This window comes from Egretta garzetta, unplaced genomic scaffold (genome assembly GCF_000687185.1).
Source record: "Egretta garzetta isolate BGI_Z169 unplaced genomic scaffold, ASM68718v1 scaffold16, whole genome shotgun sequence".
NCBI lineage: Eukaryota > Metazoa > Chordata > Aves > Pelecaniformes > Ardeidae > Egretta > Egretta garzetta.
In genome coordinates this window covers 1385360-1402082 of record NW_009260022.1, presented here as the reverse complement: position 1 = coordinate 1402082, position 16723 = coordinate 1385360, and the positions used below count along the sequence as shown (strand labels likewise).

Below are 16723 nucleotides of genomic sequence, written 5' to 3'. Positions count from 1 at the left end.
TGGACAGGCTTTCCCCCCCCACCCCTTTACAGCCTTTGTGATATGAACCGTAACATATGACAAGTGGGATGGGCTGGATTAAGTGCTGGGGGTATTAATAGCAGCTGAAGCTCATCTATTCTGAGTTCTGAGAAAGACAGGAAGAACACGGATGGTAGGAAACCTGTTTGTTTTGCAATGTTTAGAAAAACTATTAATATAGGTGATTTACGATGTGTTTTGTATATCCTTCCAGGAGGCTTATGGCAGACAGTGAAATAGTAGGAATGCAGGAGAAATAATCTGTGCAATAAAAAACATCTAGAACTATTGTTTTCTATTTTAGACTCCTACCAATCTGAAAACTTAGATGTTCTGAAGGAGAAAGAAAACAAAGGATTTTTCAGCTTTTTTCAACGAAGCAAAAAAAAAAGAGAACAAGTAAGATGTAACTTTGTATAAGCAAAACTTCTAGAAACATATTCTTACTGAGTAATCAATACTGTTGGTTGTTTTCCAGAAACTACAAGTAATTTGTATTTTTTTCCTTCCCCGCACCCCAAGGCTGCCAGTGCCCCAGCAACTCCATTGATGAGCAAGCCAAGGCCAACATTTATCACACGATCTAACACTGTTAGCAAGCAGTATGATTCAAACACACTGCCGTCTGAAATGCCGAAGAAGCGGAGAGCTCCTTTACCGCCTATGCCAAATTCTCAGAGTGCTCCCCAGGAACTTGCACAAGCCCAAGTTAGACCGGCGTCTGATATTGTGAAATCCAACAGCCTTGATAGGAACGACCAGGTTAGTTACATTTACTTCTTCTCTTAAATCAAGAAGTTTAGACATAATAATCCTGATAACTCTGTTAGTATCTACAATTATCTTGAAATAAATGGGAAATAAAAGTGTAATACTTTTAAAAATTTTAGTTTGAAAACATAAATTGAAAGATGCGTTCCTTTTAAACTTCATATCCTGTATCCGAAGTAGCTGCTGTATTTTGAAAAGGCAAAACCAACTTCTTATGTAAGTTGGTATTGTGAGCACCTTTGTTCTTTTCTATGAATAGTTTATATATTTAAATGTAAAAATATTGCCTCACTTTATCGTATTTAGTAATTGATATTTTGGTATTTCCAGTCATTTTTAATGTTCTAGTTACATGTGATAGACTGGTTTGTTCTTTATGTTACATTACTAGAAAAAGGTGGAAATCTTGGGAAGTAATCTTAAAATTCTTGTGCTCCCAGCAGTTCATGTTTTATTTTAATTAAATAGGGATGTATTTAATTGAAGCTATGAGATGTGGGATACTTATTTAAGTAACCTGTATATCGCATGCAATGCAGAATGTATGCCAACAGAATTTGGGAGAACTAATGAATTAAGTGTTATCCTGGTATTGCACGTATTGTCAATTGTGCATTCCAATTAAAGATCAAGTCTAAAATTGTCATTATAACTTTTTTGTTTGTTTCATACTTTGCTGTGAATGCAGTATCTAAAGGTGGTCTTTAATAAATGAGGTTATTGGCATGCTAGAAAAATAAAATGCAGTACTAAATGAAATACAAGTCTGAGGGATTATTTTTGTGTTAGTCTGAGACAAGAAATTTCAAGCTGTGACTTCCTTTATCTTTATACAATGATTTACTCTTTCGTTGATGCACAGAACCACAAGAGAGCACTGTTTAACAGAAGTTCTGAATTTGTGTATTGTGTCCTTCCGAAAAGCTTTATCATTTGAAGAAGACAAAGGTTTCTTTCTGTATTTTAAGAAAAGGAACTTTGGGGGGAAAAAAAGTCGTGGTCTGTTTTTACCTCATCATGTTTGTCTTTTAATTGAATTCAAATTTTGGAAAATAATTAATTAATGTCAACATGCTTTAAATGATTAATCTCCTATTATGCCTTACAGTAATGTATGACTGCTAGGCTAGGATCTGTCACTCAACAAAATTGCTTAGATTTACTATTTTGTACTGACATTTCTTATTCATCGAAAGTGATTTGACTGAAGTTGAATAGCTCACGAAGAAATGACAGAAGTCCAGATTAAGTTATATTTTTGTGTATATTTTATATTTTGTACTACATTGTGCAGCTCCTTTAGAACTTAGAAGCCTTTGGCATGTGTTGTTTAAGATTACTTTTGTTTCATTCTGATTTGATTACACAACGATTTGTCAGATAATATAGAACTTGAGACTTGAATGTGGTCAAATATTTGCTCTGTGCTTTGAATTTTAGTAAATTATGTAAAGTGTTTTGTCTTTTTATTATCTATCTTCCGATAAATCTAATTAATTAACTTGGACTGCACAGTACGTATTGCTCAACTTGATCCGGGAACTCTTAGGAGGGATCCTATGAGAGACCTCCTTGGGGAATAAAGCTGCTGCTTGGAAAAGTCCTGAGATATTTTCAGAGACAGCCTTCCTGCAGCACTAGAGTGGTCTATTCCCCTAAGTGGGAAAAGGAGTAGGCATAAAAATAAACAGTTGCACTTAAATGTGCTACTGAGAGCTCAAGTGCAAAAATAAGCATGTGAGGGATAGAAAGGGGACAGAGCAATTCCCCAACAGAGAGAGATAACTTCTTAGACATGCAGATGTGCAGTTAGGAGCACAAAAGCAAGCCTGGAGCTCGAAGCAGAATAATGAGAAAGGATTTTTGTAAGTTAGTGGCGAGCAGAAGTCCAAGGATGAGGTCATCTGCCTTTATTTTAGTAAGGTGTTTGTCACAGTCTACCACAGGTTTTTTTGTTGAAAAGCTAGTAAGGTGTGGACTAGATAGATGAACCATAAGGTAGGACAAAAACTGCCTAAACAGCTTAAATGGTGGTGATTAATGGCTCAAAGTCAGACTGGTTGTCAGGTGGAGTCCCTGAAGAGTTGGTAGTACGGCCAATACTGTTAAGTATTTTCTATAAACAACCTAGATGATGGAATTGAATGTACCCTCAACAAACTTGAAGTTGACAGCAAACTGGGTGGAGAGGTAGGTATACCAGAAGAGCCACCATTGAGGGACACAGTGACAGGCTGGAACTGTATGAGGTTTAAAAAAGATGTATGTGAAATTCTCTATATAAAATGGAGTAATCCTAAGCACCAGTACAGGCGGGGGTCTGGCTATGTGATCCACCTTGAATCCAGTGTACTCGATACTTTTTGGGCCACGTGTGTACTATGTCCAGATTTGGTTTCTGCAGTTCAAGATAGAGATTAAAAACAGGCAGAGTCCAGCGGAGGGCTACCATGATGTTTAAAGGTAAATAGAACATAAATGTTCTAGCAAAAAGAAGGCTCAGATGGGATCTAATTGCGTTCTTCTGATATCTAGAAGGTGTTACAAGGAAGGCAGAGGTGTAGCCTTCGCAACGATGCATGGTCACAGGATGAGGACCATTGGGCAGTAGTTGCTTCAAAGGAAATTCCATACAGATACAAGAAGAAAACTAATCACTGTGAGAACAACTGAACATTGGAATAGGTCACTCAAGAGAAGTGGCATAGAAGCTCCCTCACCAGAAATATTCAAGCTGTGTCTTGACAGGCTCCTGCAATAACCTAATCTAAGACCCTGTGTTCAACAGAAGTTTGGACCAAATGATCTTTAAAGGTCCCTTCCAACTTAAACATTTCTGTTTCACATGGGTTAATCAGATGATTTTCAAAACTATCTGCACATAATTAGGAGAACAGAAAAAATATAATAGGGCTCCATCACTGACAGAAACCAACAAATACTTGGTTTTGCTGGGAGATTAAGCACTGCTTGAGTAATGCTGGCAACGATTTGGAAGCTTGTTTCTTAGAGCTTCCACTGAAGTCTCTAAAATAAACAAAAAGGTATTTCCAGCTATTCAGGCTTCTGGTTTCACTTAAATGTAAAATAAAGGACAGTTCCCTTAAAAACATAAGGTGCTAGACGAGGGACAATGTAAAATAACTTCAAATAAAAATGTCATCTACAGGATTTGCAACTTTATAAATGAAATTGAGCGCTGTTTAAATACATAGTAAGAATCAGGCTTTATTCCCAGAATTGACATCCTACATACAGAATTTGAAATGAAACAAATAATCATTGTAGAAAAAAGTCAGTTTTGATAGTTGCACAGCATTTCGTCATCTGTATCATGTGCATTAATGTTTTCTCAACCCAAAGTGACCAATTTATACTCATTTAATCCAGGTCGATTCTCGGTAGTGCAGCAAGTACAGTGCTCACAGTAGACCACAATTATTTCACTGTAAACAATATAAGAATTTGGTCTCTCATGTTCTCCACCATCAAAACCACGCGTCCTGCTGCTAAGATTTAAAGCCTTTTTTAGGTTGCTCACCAGGCCAATTGGTGTGTTTGCTGGGCTAGTTGGTACGTCTGGGACTTTCCCTGTTATTGCAGTGTCTCATGAAGTTAATTTACAAAACTTAGGATATACTTCTTTTTTTTTTTTTAAGGTTTACCTTTTATCTGCCTTTGCCTTACAAGAAGCATTTCCTTGCAAATCATACTGCTTTTAAGAATGCCTAAATTCTGAAGCCTGCCCTTCAGTTTATTTGGCAGACTGGATACAGACTTTATTTCTTCTATGGACCAGGATGACCTTCTGCATGTGCCTTATTATGGACAAATCTCTTTTGTAACATCCACCAGGAAGACAAAGTGAAATGTCAGTTTTGCCTGGATAAACTGTTTGCCTGGTTTTGATAGAAACATGCCAAAGTAGTAACATCAGACAACAGTGAAACGAGCCAACTTTAAGGGAACAGTATTCTCACTGTTGTCTTTCTTCAGATTCACAGTGTATTGTAGTCCAATTTCTCACAGTATGAAAAAGGGTTTTAATGCTTACCTCCTACAGCTTCTCCACTTCTTTTCCCTTAAAAAAGAAACTGCTTTCTCTTGCTGTGAGCAGTTACATTCTGGTAAGAGGGTTGGAATTTTTTCTGCCTCAATTGCAGAGTGATTGTAGAATGAGTTTTTGGAGATTTGTTCCTATTTTAGGGGAGAAATGAGTACAGTGGATGTAAGAGTAGCTCTTACAAATTATTACATAGCATGATTTGCTCATTCTGTATGAGACTCGGAAGATGACCAGTAAGCTTAAATAGTTAGTGCTTGTCCAGCAAATTTCTGTGTTAAATCAGATTGGAAACGAGCATGTTAGTCGCTAATATTGAAATCCCTCACTTATTTGTCAGTTCTAATTTTGGGCAAGATGGCTCTTGCCAGAAGTATGTTTTGAAGTAGCAAGTTTAAATACACTTGCAAGTAGAGAGGACTCTCAAGGGTTTTTGCAAAGTGCTGTTGTATAATGCAGTGCGTGCATCTTCACCATTTTCATAAAAGTGGAGGCAATTTTCTAGTAATAACACTTTTTTAAAAGCAAATTTCTTTTAAAAGACAAGCATTTGATTACATCCAAAATGCCGTTGCTGATTGTCTTCCTAATGCTTTATTTATAAAAACTAGACTGTGATATCTTCATTTTATCCCATGAATGTTTGTCTCCTTACACTGTTTTCAGTTATTGTAAAGGAGCATAGGTAAACTATGCTTGGGTAGGAACAATTAAGTGGAGATTTTTAGTCAAAAAATTTACACTTTTAAATGATGGCTAGAACTTCTTAGCTGGAGAAATATAGCTTGCTTTTATTTAAACAAGCCTAACTCCTAAACAAATTGAAATCTCCAGTCTACCCCTTAAGAAAGAAAGGGAAGGAACAGATGAGAGAATTGGGGAAGGGTGAGAAGCAACTAAACCATAAAGTATTTCCACAGAGATTTATTAGCCACTGTCATGGAACAGCTTCCTGGGAGGAAAGAGTTCTGTGCTTAAGAAGTTATGCCAGAGGCTCAGTTGCCCGAAAGTGATGGTGAGCCCTTTAAAGGAGAGATTGGGCTACGATGCAGCCAGCACTATGAACATCAGGGAGGTCTTGAACAGAGCCAGTGTTACCTGGGAGAAGACGACGCTCAGGCCTACCTATTCGCTCTTGCTGAAGTTTGCATGAAGATCTCTTGATATGATTCTGGTATCATTCAGGACTGGTGGTGAACATTGCATGCGTCTACATTTCAGTATACTAAATGCATAACACTGTCCCCTTATTATATTTACTTCTGCACTGGCAAGTATGTAGATAAATCATAGGAGAGGATAGTAATATTGGGTGTTTGGACAGCAGAACACTAGCTGAATTTCTCCAAGTATGTTCTGTGTGTCCGTCCTTTCCGACAGGTCAGAGGTATATTGCTTCCTCTGTAGTACTTTGGCAAAGGTTAAGTATTTTGGGAAGCTTAAATAGAAATTGAGTGTATTAATCATTGTAAGAGCAAATACAATGGGTTTTTTCCTGTTACTCCTTGGACATACATTTGCTGCATACTTGCTAGTGTTGCTTTCTTCCCTTTGTACAATATGACTAGCAAAGTGCTTTGATATCCCGGTCGCCTGTATATCTTCTGTTAAACCTAGTTTTCTGCGGAGCAAGAGAGGTAGGTACTGGTGGTATGAAAATGTGTATACAGTGACCCTTGGTGTGAGGTGTGCTTTCCAGAACACCAAAATGCTCCATCACCACTACGTTCTTTCCCAAGTACTTTTTTTTTTTTTTTGCCTTCAATTCCAGTTGCAAAATTACTGTGGCTTAATTACCTTTCCTTTGCTTTTTGAAATTATAAGAAGGGCCAGGCACCATGTCTGCCGCTGCTTACAGAACTTGGGAAGCACCGGCCTTTACAAGTGTCTGCTTGGGGTGGTGTGGGATTTGGTGCCAAAGTTGTCTGTACAGGCTAAAAGGCTAAAGGCTTCGTATCCGCCCTTGCTTGTTCCAGGATGAGGAGGGTGTGCAGTGTTAAAGTGGAACTCCTGCATATGTTGTGATAGAGTTCACTGGTGTTTCTGCACGAGCACGGTTAATTACTTCAGTGATTCTAACATGGTTTTTAATCTAAGTTTAACTGATGAAGCACTGGTTAGCACTGGCAGTTGGTATGACACATGAACACCCAGATGTATATTACAAAACTTTGTCAGATATGTCTTAATAACATTATTTTATTTTTTTCCATCTGTTTAAAGTACTGTTTTCACATTACAGCCTTTGTTAGGATTTGAAAGCTCTTAATATTCATATGTTGAATAATGCCTGAGAAAATCTGTTCAACACTTGAACCTTAACTGGAACATTTAGTACTTTCTCGAAATCTCTCTTTGCAAATCGTTCGTTTCTTCGGATGCAAAGGGCAGTAGAAAAGGCTTATAAAAATCTTCTAGTAGCATTTGTGCTCTTATGCTGAGAACATTATTTCCCCCTACACACATACTCTTTCTGTGCAGGAGGGAACTCTGGTGACATCTGTTTAGCTGAGCGAGTGTGCGCAGGACTCTGTGCCAGCCAAGTCAGCTGAGGGAGCCTGGGGGAAGCAGATGAGGGTGCAGACCTTTGAACAGAGCAGCAGTGTCTTTGTGCAGAACGGAGGGGTTGCAGCTACCAAAGAGGAGAGAAACAGAACTGCCCAACAGCAAGGAGGAAAATTACTTAATAAAAAAAGCCTCATTTGGGGAAATAATACTGTGTTTGACATCCCATCCTGCATAAATTCAGATGCTGAATACTATTCATTCGTTTTCTTCACGAACTGTTTGGGAACTGTGAATAAGAAACTATCAAAGTGTAAAGTGATTTTTATTGTGTGACATTTTAATCTAGAAACTGACTTGTTTAAAAACTATTCAAGCATGCAAGTATTTTTAATTAGGAGTGGAGTGCTATGTCCATATCCTCTGCTATTCTTAAAAGAATATTTTACCCTGTGCTTTGTTTTTTCTTCTTAAGACACCGAGTCCTGCTTTGCTGTAAAAAGTTTGAGTTGTTTGCTTTGGCATTAAAGCGATAGGTAGAAGAATTGTGTGAACGTTTTGGACAGCAGTGCTACTTACAGTGCAGTAAAGTATCTAGGGGATCTCTCATATCTGACACTGAGGTGGGACAAAACGGATTGACTGAGTATGCCCCGGGTAGCTCAGAGGATGGTTTTCACTGTCCCAGTTTGTTCATTCAGGTATTCTATTGAGGTGTAACAGGAGCTGCCAAACACTGCTTCACAGGCATCTTGTGCCAGTATCTTTTCTCTTGTGAGTAATTTTCTTTATAGTTTTGACTGAGTACAACCAACTACTCTAGCTTGCAGTCTTTAATATCCCCCTTACTGTAGGATGGGTATTCGTTTGGTGGTAGCTTTCTAAATGATAAGCATCTTATTCCATGCATATTGACACAGTCAACAATTCTGTTGCCAGTGATGCTTTTGAAAGGATCATCAGCGAAACAAAAATTTGTAGGTGTGTTTATGCCGTCTCTGTTCCTTGATGTTCTGCTTTGTGAAGTGGGCTGGTTAACAGAAGCACAGAGAAGTTCTCTGAAGACGACCCCACATCCAATTGCTGTCTGGGTCCCTCCAGCAAGAAGTGAATGTCACAGCTGGATTTTACTATATTGTTGGGTAGACAAGCGATAGGGATCAGAATTACTTCAGAAGTAGGCAGCTGTGTCTAATGCCAAAATACACCCCTTTATTGCTGGGATCCTGAACATTATCATTCTAATAGATGGGGAAATACAGGGTTGCTTCAGTGTAAGGCAAACGGCATTTAAGAGTGGCAGGCAAATTTACAGCCACTGCCTTTTTGAGACATAGGATGTATTTCAAAAGCAATTTAAAATGCAATTGGACTGCTATATTGTAAAACTATGAAGTCTTCAGTAGGTAGCCTTTGTCCATTTTTAATGGTTTTGATTGCCTGTGAATTAAAAACATTTTTTTTGTCTTTTGCTACAATAACGAGGACATTATTACAATTTAACATCAGTAGGTATTACAATTATTGCTGTTACAACTTATCACAATTTAACTTCAGTAAGTGTTATGATTATAAGACAGTTGTACTTTCCAAGATAAGTTTTGAAAGCTGTCATTCAATAAAATGCTATAAAAGTTCAAGTATTTCAAGTAGAGGAAAAAAAATCCTAATAATTATGTACAGAGCCCAGTTAAGACTGCTGGTGAAGGACTGGAGAAGGAAATCTCACGTCGTGTCATTGCAGTGGGGTGTAGCTGAAGCTTCTTTACACTATGATTTTTAGCTACTTTTAGAAAAGAATTATTTGGGGTTTGTAGAAGAGCCTTCAGGTATAAAAGAATTCAAATTCTCTTCTATACTGTATGTAACAACTGATTGGTGGGTTGTTGTTGGTTTTTTGTTTTTTTTTTTTCCCCACTGCTGTAGCTTGTACCTCTGTGAATATATTCAATTACTCCAGAAAATCTGGTTGGGTTTTTTGGGTGTTTTTTTTTTTTTTTTTTTTTTTTTTGGAAAACTACTCCTTGGAGGAATTAAGATGAGAAATGTAATACGTTTGGTAATAGGTATATATTCTCTCTTTCCCAAATGTATATTATAAGTACTTTTGGAGAATAATTACTAGAGCTATTTTGCTGCTTTCCTTTGATTGCTAATAATCTTCTTCCTCCTGTCTCCCTTCTTAGGCCCCTCTGGGATTAGTACGGAAAGGTTCTCTGCCTCTCAGTGACACCGCTTCTGTGAACTCCTCTCTGCGGAGGATGAAGCGCAAAGCACCCTCACCACCCTCTAGAGCGCCAGAAGATCAAAGTGAAAGCAGTAATGAGACTGGTAATCTTTTAATGCTGTTTAATTGGGAGGCAACAGAAAGTATGGCAATTTGGCTAAATATTAAAGAAATGCCACCTTATGAGATAAGAACTTCAAGTAAAAATATGAGTGCCAAACATCTTCAGATAGTAAGGAGCGGTAATACTGCTTTATGAGATTGGCTCACGTAGTGTGAGAAAGTAGGCAGGCTTTAGGACATGCAGATCAGAAAGAAACAGAAAATACCAAATTAATTATAGTTAGGTTAACTATAGCAATTGTGTTTGTATTAATCAGATGGACAGCTTGGGGAGGGGAGAAAAGATTAGCTTCTCTAGATCAGAGAAGGTTTATTAGGAAATGGACTGAGAAGAAGAATTTTAGAGAAAGTTTTGTATTGTTCTTTTGTAATTCTTCTGTTTGAGCAAAAGTTCAATTCTCTTTGGTTCAAAAATACCTCAGAGTTGAGATTAAAATATCTGGCAAATGTGACAATGAGCACTGGTTGCTTAAGAGAAGGTGCGTTTCTTGAAGAACTCGCCTGTCTGTAAGATCACAATTTAACATTTTATCTAGTACTTTTGTTGGCGTAGAAATTGGCAGCAATAAAAAAGCTTGTTACTTGACTTTTTGCAGTAACAGAGTCAACAGAATCAGGCCCTACTAAAGTGGAGGAAAGAGCCACTGAAATGCAGTCTGAAACAGGTTGGTTCTTTTTCCAAATGTGTTGATAAAGTCTACTTCATAGCAAGCTATGCTACTTCATAGTAATAAATTATTGTACTATAGATGTGTCGTAAGCATAGAACTAATTATAGTGCTTCAGATCAATTCATTTTTCTTTTGAAGTACAAATATGGCTTTCCAAAATAGAGATGTTTTACTGTCTACAGAAACACATACAATATATTTTGTATTGGGGTCTGTGCTTTACATTTAACAAACTAAACATTATCCCTGTTTTCCCTCCTCCCCCACAAATTGTAAACAAGAATAAGCCAGAGGAAGAAAAGCCACAAGCCTTCTGTGATTTTTGAATACTTCGTAACAAGCCTTTCAAAAACTAAAGCCCAGTCTTGTTTTCAGAACCCTTCCTTGTGCTGCATAACCTAGGGGTAGGAGCGAATCTGTGCCTGCCTTTTGGTTTGCATCTGAACAGCCCTTGAAAACATAAGTTGTAAATATAAACTGTATGCATAAATAGTTGTTCAGACATTAAATTAAGTCATTTGTTGGGTGCCATGGAAAAAATGTGGTATGTAAAAGTATAGCTGTTAAAAATACAATTCTTTAGCTGCTGAACATAATACTTTTTAATTTATGCAGTTGGTACTGTTAAGTACTGTTGTCTGTAAGCATCAGACTGTAGGGTGCAGATACAGGATACAGCATCTAGGAGTCTTCTAAAATTTTAAAAGCTTTTAGAATAATCGGTGCCAGTGCAGTCTGGAAAAATCACACGTCAATGTATTTCCCTAAGAATGAAATATATAAACACTAAGCATGTGGAGTGCCATCAGCATTGTGTGAGGCTAAACACTCAGTTTCTGTGCTAGTTGACAGGAACTCTTAAGTAATTTTCCAGCTATTTTATTTGGGATGCCAATCAAATTGGTTGGAGTGATAACACAAGTGTACCACAGTAAGAATTGAAAAAGTCACCTGTTATCCTAGGTGTCTGGCAAAGGGGGGAGACAAAAAAAAAAAAAAAAAAAAATCAATAATCAGTAAATTTGGGCTTGGTTTGTGTTTAGGGCAATTTATGCATATTGTCAGAAAAGACCTTTAATAGAAATAATATGTAACTTAATAAATAGGAAGTATGAACCAATACTGTGCAGTGAGGTTGAGGATGTAATGAAGCTGTAACTGTTCCTTTTCCTTGTTGTTGTAGCAGATGAAGGAGGGGCAGTCACTTCTAAGTGAATGGCTCTTGATTTTTATCAGTACTTAATTTTCTGTGTTGAAAACTGTGTTTATCTACATGTGATGGGTCTAAGATGATGAGCAAAGTTATGATTTAAAATCAAGTTCTTTTTCTTTTCTTGAGCTTGTTTCTATCTTAAGAATGTAGATCTATGCTAGAATTTCTGCATTTCCCATCACTGTAATGTCTGAGTGCTGCAGAAATGGCCCTGAACTTCATAGAAATGGCTTGTTTGCTTTTTCCATAGATTCAGGAACCTCTGCTTGAGGCATTTGAGTTTTGTAATGAAATATTTTAATTTAAGCTGTAATGGAAATAAATAGAAAAATGCAGTCATTTTCACTGGGCTTAGAACAGTCTGTGTTGAGCCCTAGGATTTACTTCTGCAGTTAGTGACGGTCTTCCTTCTCTAGTTCTGCTGCTGATGTCTTCATGCAGTGTCCTTTGCTGAAGACTTATTGCAATGCATTTTTTTAAAATGTAGAGACCAGTCGCATAGCACAGCTTCACTGCCTTTTTTTTTTTTCTTTTTCTCATGGGATACTGCTGCTCTCTGGTGGCATCTCTGAAACTGTCCTGAGGCCTATTTATAAAGGGTCCTTTTAGCAAAGCCCATCATGCTGTGAGATGTGAGATAATACTCACCTGCCGTAAAATAATTGCTGGACACTTGTCTTGTTTCTAGTCTGAAAATTACGCAGATTTGGGTATTGGGTTAAATAGATAAAATAGTTCGATATCTCTTTAATTGCCAAGTTGGACATAATTTAACTTTACATAAACTCAGTAGTTCCTTCCATTTGGATTAATACTGCTTTGATTGTCAGGCTTCTGGAAACATTGTGAGTTTTTGTTCAGCTGTGACTGGCATTCCCAAAGGAGTTTGGTTATGCATTGCTACTTCAGCAAATGTAGTGTTACCTTCTGCCCTACAATGAACCATTGCAAATGTTCAATAAATGTTGTTTGGTGTCTAAGTAGTGCATAGCTAACAGACACGTGTACATCAAGGGGAACTATGCTATATAATTTGGAATAGGCAACATTTCTGTTGTGAAATGACAGTTTTCCCACGGTGTAAAAACAGACTGTACCTTGACAAAAGTAGTTTGAAGGCATACATCTACTAGAATTAACATTTAGAGAGAATTAATTTGAACATTTGGGATTATAAACAAGATTTTTTTTTTCTCAATTATGATTTTTGTTCCCCTTCCCAAAGCTTAATTAACACTTAGTCTTTTTTTCTAGAGAAGAGGGTGAAATGGTGTTTTAAAAAATAATTTAAAAATTACAGATTTTTAAATACTTTCTTATCAAACAAATCCCTTGATATAACCTTAATAACCAAGGCTACAGTATCTCTTATGAACCCTTTGAAGGACTATAGAGTCAAGCGCAGAAACACTGGCAGATTTGCCTGATGGAGTCAGGCTTTCCGGCTCTGATGCGTACAAGCCCAACAGCTCACAGAGCAGCATCAGCCTATTCCCTGTCGTGCAAAGAGCTTTCTTACCTACTCAAAGGAGACTTGCAGTTGGTATGTCAAGTCATCTTACCAGGTATCTCTTCACAATGTCATCCTGTAGGTTTTAACAATGTTCTCTTAAGGCTAATTAAAACTCAATGACTAATGCTCATAGAGAAGAAATTATACACAGACAAAAAATGTAATTACATATAGAGTATAAAAGCAATAAGGCAACAGTATTTAGCTGGTATTGTCATAAGTACTTCCTAGCAATACGTTGCATGTAAAAAGTCTAAACTGAGGTTTTGGAAACAAGTCATAAAATCTGAACTGTTCCTCTGGGGAGTTAACTGCATGATGTAAGCAAAGGATGGCTGTTAAACGTTGTTTATGTATCAAATGCACTCAGATTTTATTCTGCTGCAGCAGTGGTGGGCCAGGTCTGGAATGAGATCCAGTAGCAGACAAAAAAACCACAAGTTGAAAATAACTGCAGGCAAGGCTGATGATACACTGACAAATGAAGTAGAGCACTTTGGAAAAAAGTGTGAGGGTTGCTTTTGTTTGGTATTACACATTTGTAGGTCAGGTTAGTCCACTCCAAAGCTTGGAAGTGTTCCTAGGACAGAAAAGGACAGGCTTTCACAGAGCGGGAATGTCAGCAATGTCTCCTACCAACCCAAGCTAAGTTTCCATCCCATCAGTATAGACACAACTCAGCCTTTGTTACACTTCTCTCCAGAGGAAAAGCAACAGAGATGACAGCAGTGGCTGGGCACGAAGCCATAGCAACTCCAGAATGCTTCCATTTGTCTTGTCAGAAGTCCTGGCTGTGCTTTGTTGTATAATTCAGGTTTCCACAGGGTATTTAGACTGAAGGACTTAGTCTTTGTTCCTGTGGCTGTTGATGGCTCAGGCCCATGGCATAATAGTTCTAATCGGTGAAGAAGATGGTGTTCTTGAGAGTTGGCTGTAGAATAGTCTCAGCAGGTTTGATGTTTGCCCGCATTCTGTTACGCCTGCTTTGTGCTTTGTGACATACATATTTATCTTTGCATACATAAAATCGTGCTGCTATTACTAACATAATCTCCCCCAGTATTAGGCTGCTGGCGTGACTTTTCTCTAGATGGAGATAAAAGGGTTTGGGGGCATGGGGAGAGAAGGAAGAGAAGGCCTTTTCTAATAGTGAATTCTTAGGGAGTCCCTTTAATACCAGTGCAGCATATTGGTATGTATCTGTGTTTAAATCATGTGGAAGGAGCTCACCTGCACCACCTTGCAGTCTTGCCCATCTTTCCCTGGGGATCTAAATCGTCTCTGCATTCAGCACTGTGGCATACATTGATCACATAGCTTAATGTGTAACTACAAAGCATTATTACAGGAGTGCCATACAAAAAACTAGAATTAAAAACTAAAATGTTTGGCTTTTGTAGTTGCTCTGTAACTGAATGAATAACTTTGGTATTACTGAATTCTTAAGTAACAACCCTATTGGAAAAATAAAAGTTTCTGTTCTATACTGAGATTTTCTCCAATATATACAGCCCTCTGTGATGTCTCTATAACTGTGTACTTCCAGAGAAGTACTGGAAGCATTATAGGATACCAGTCTGTGCAAAAAGAAAAAAAAGTCAACCTAAGATTTTTCATACTCTGGGATCTGCTACTTTCCAGCATTTCTTGCATTAAGCCAGTATTTTGTTTTCATTGTTAGCCTTGTTTTACACTTGGAAATTTACTGATACAACTTGGGCAGTTAGGTTTCAGGCTTTTCTAAGTACAAGGCCTGTACCTAAGGGGTATGGGTGCATGCAAAGCTGATGGGAATACCCTGGTCAGGTCAGGCAGAGTGCACTGCTTGTATGGCTCAGTTGTTGCCAGTAGCCATCCATGGCACCATATTGCACTATATAGACAGAATTACTATTTCCTTTGTGTTAGAGAATGCAAGCTGCAAAGCCAAGAGGTTAATTGTATGGTCTGCTTACTAATATTTGAAAAATGTGAATCATCATCTTGTTGTAGGAAAATTCCTGGCAGGGAAGTGAAACTAGAGACAGTTAGTCCCTCAGGGAATCAAAATATTTTTGATTTATTAGTTTAACTTCAGGTACACTGATATTATGTGTGCCCTAATCCAGTAACTAAACCTTTTAGTTTAACTGTGCTCTAGCTGAAAACTTGATTATTTTTATGGTTTAACACTTTTCTATGTACTTTATTTTTGTGCACTTCTGCTGTAACACAGGGCACTGCACAAGGCACTTCTAACTATGTTTTAATACACTTAAGATAATTATGGGAAATTTTTGATAGTGGTGAGCAAACCATGGGCAAAACTGAGATTTGCCTTGCTCTTTAGTTCTCTAACATACCTACTCTGATATAAAGGAACTGTGTATTTTAAATCTCATTGGGGAGCTAATAGAAGTATTAAAATATCTGTGTAAAATAAACTGTCTACCTCCCTGAAATTTGGAATTATGATATTGTTAAATATATTTTGATCTATCCTAATCCAGTGCTTGGGTTAAACAAGGAAAATGTTATACGGTAGTTAGAGATGCAGAAGCAGATGGACAGTAGCACAGCAGCACGATGATGAGCATATTCTTATGCGTAAAAAGAGAGAATTGGAAAGAACCAGAAAAGACTGTGAAGTTAAAACTCTGAGCCTTTTTTTTTTTTTTTTTTTTTTTTTAAACCTGAATTATGAAGGGAAGTCTCAGTTTTCCTTATTCAAACTACTTAGGCTGACTTCACCAATCCTTTTGTATCTACACCCTGCATTGAGAGTTGTGGGTTGTTTCGGTGTTTTTTTTGTTTCTTTCTTTCTTTCTGTAAGTGTAGGTGTAAGGAGCTCAGAATACAACCTGGAAGGAATTGATGAAAGGGAAGAGATGAGTGTGCAACAGGGAGAGGACAGTGAAAGTACAAATACCTCTCTCGGGAGAAGAGAGGTTACTGAAGCCTTCAGCTCTGCTGAGGTACCGCTGGAAACTGAAAAAAATGATCCTGCTTCATCAGCTCCAGTTCCTGGCAGTGTTTCTGTAGACAACTCGCAAAGCTTCAAGGAAGAAAAACAAGAAAATATGAGCACAGATGGCAAGTAAGTACGTTTTGTGACAAAGAAAGGAGCATTGGGGAGGGAATGGGGGAGGCAAATAAAACGTAGAGTGCTGTTTCATTGTGGAGCACAGAATAGAGAATTGTGAGAGAGGCATGAGTTTAATATGCTTAGATTTCATTGTAGCACTCTTCTGTGCACATTAATTCATGAAGCTTTTCAACAAAAATGACAAAGAAGTGCTCTGCAGGGTATTCTGTTTAAGCCTCCCTTTCCTTACTACTCAAACAGCCGGACCCCAGAAAAGCTGAACCTTGGCTCTAAAATACCCAGCATATTTACTAAAGCAGTGTGCTGCAAAAAAATTTGGATTGATTAGTCAAATGAGAATTTACAAATTCATTCTGACGGTTGGGGAAAAACAGGTAGATCGGCCATTTCTGTTCTTCTGGGCATAGTTATCTATTGCCTGCATATTTGTTTTGGTTTTAATTTTTCTTTTGTCTTTTCTTTATACATTAGCCAGTTGTCTTGACCTGACTCGATCTAGCTGCTCTCAGGAAAACAAGTTAATTCTGCCTT

The 16723-nt window shown here is 37.7% G+C and overlaps 1 protein-coding gene across 1 annotated transcript in view; it reads left to right on the top strand.

Annotated features, from left to right (window-relative positions):
* COBLL1 (cordon-bleu WH2 repeat protein like 1) overlaps positions 1-16723 on the top strand; it is a 44792-nt gene that overhangs the window by 19709 nt on the left and 8360 nt on the right. Inside the window, 5 exon segments of the mRNA XM_035896169.1 lie at positions 326-420; positions 544-783; positions 9547-9691; positions 10307-10375; positions 15925-16183. Of these exon segments, the coding sequence (XP_035752062.1) occupies positions 326-420; positions 544-783; positions 9547-9691; positions 10307-10375; positions 15925-16183 (808 nt within the window).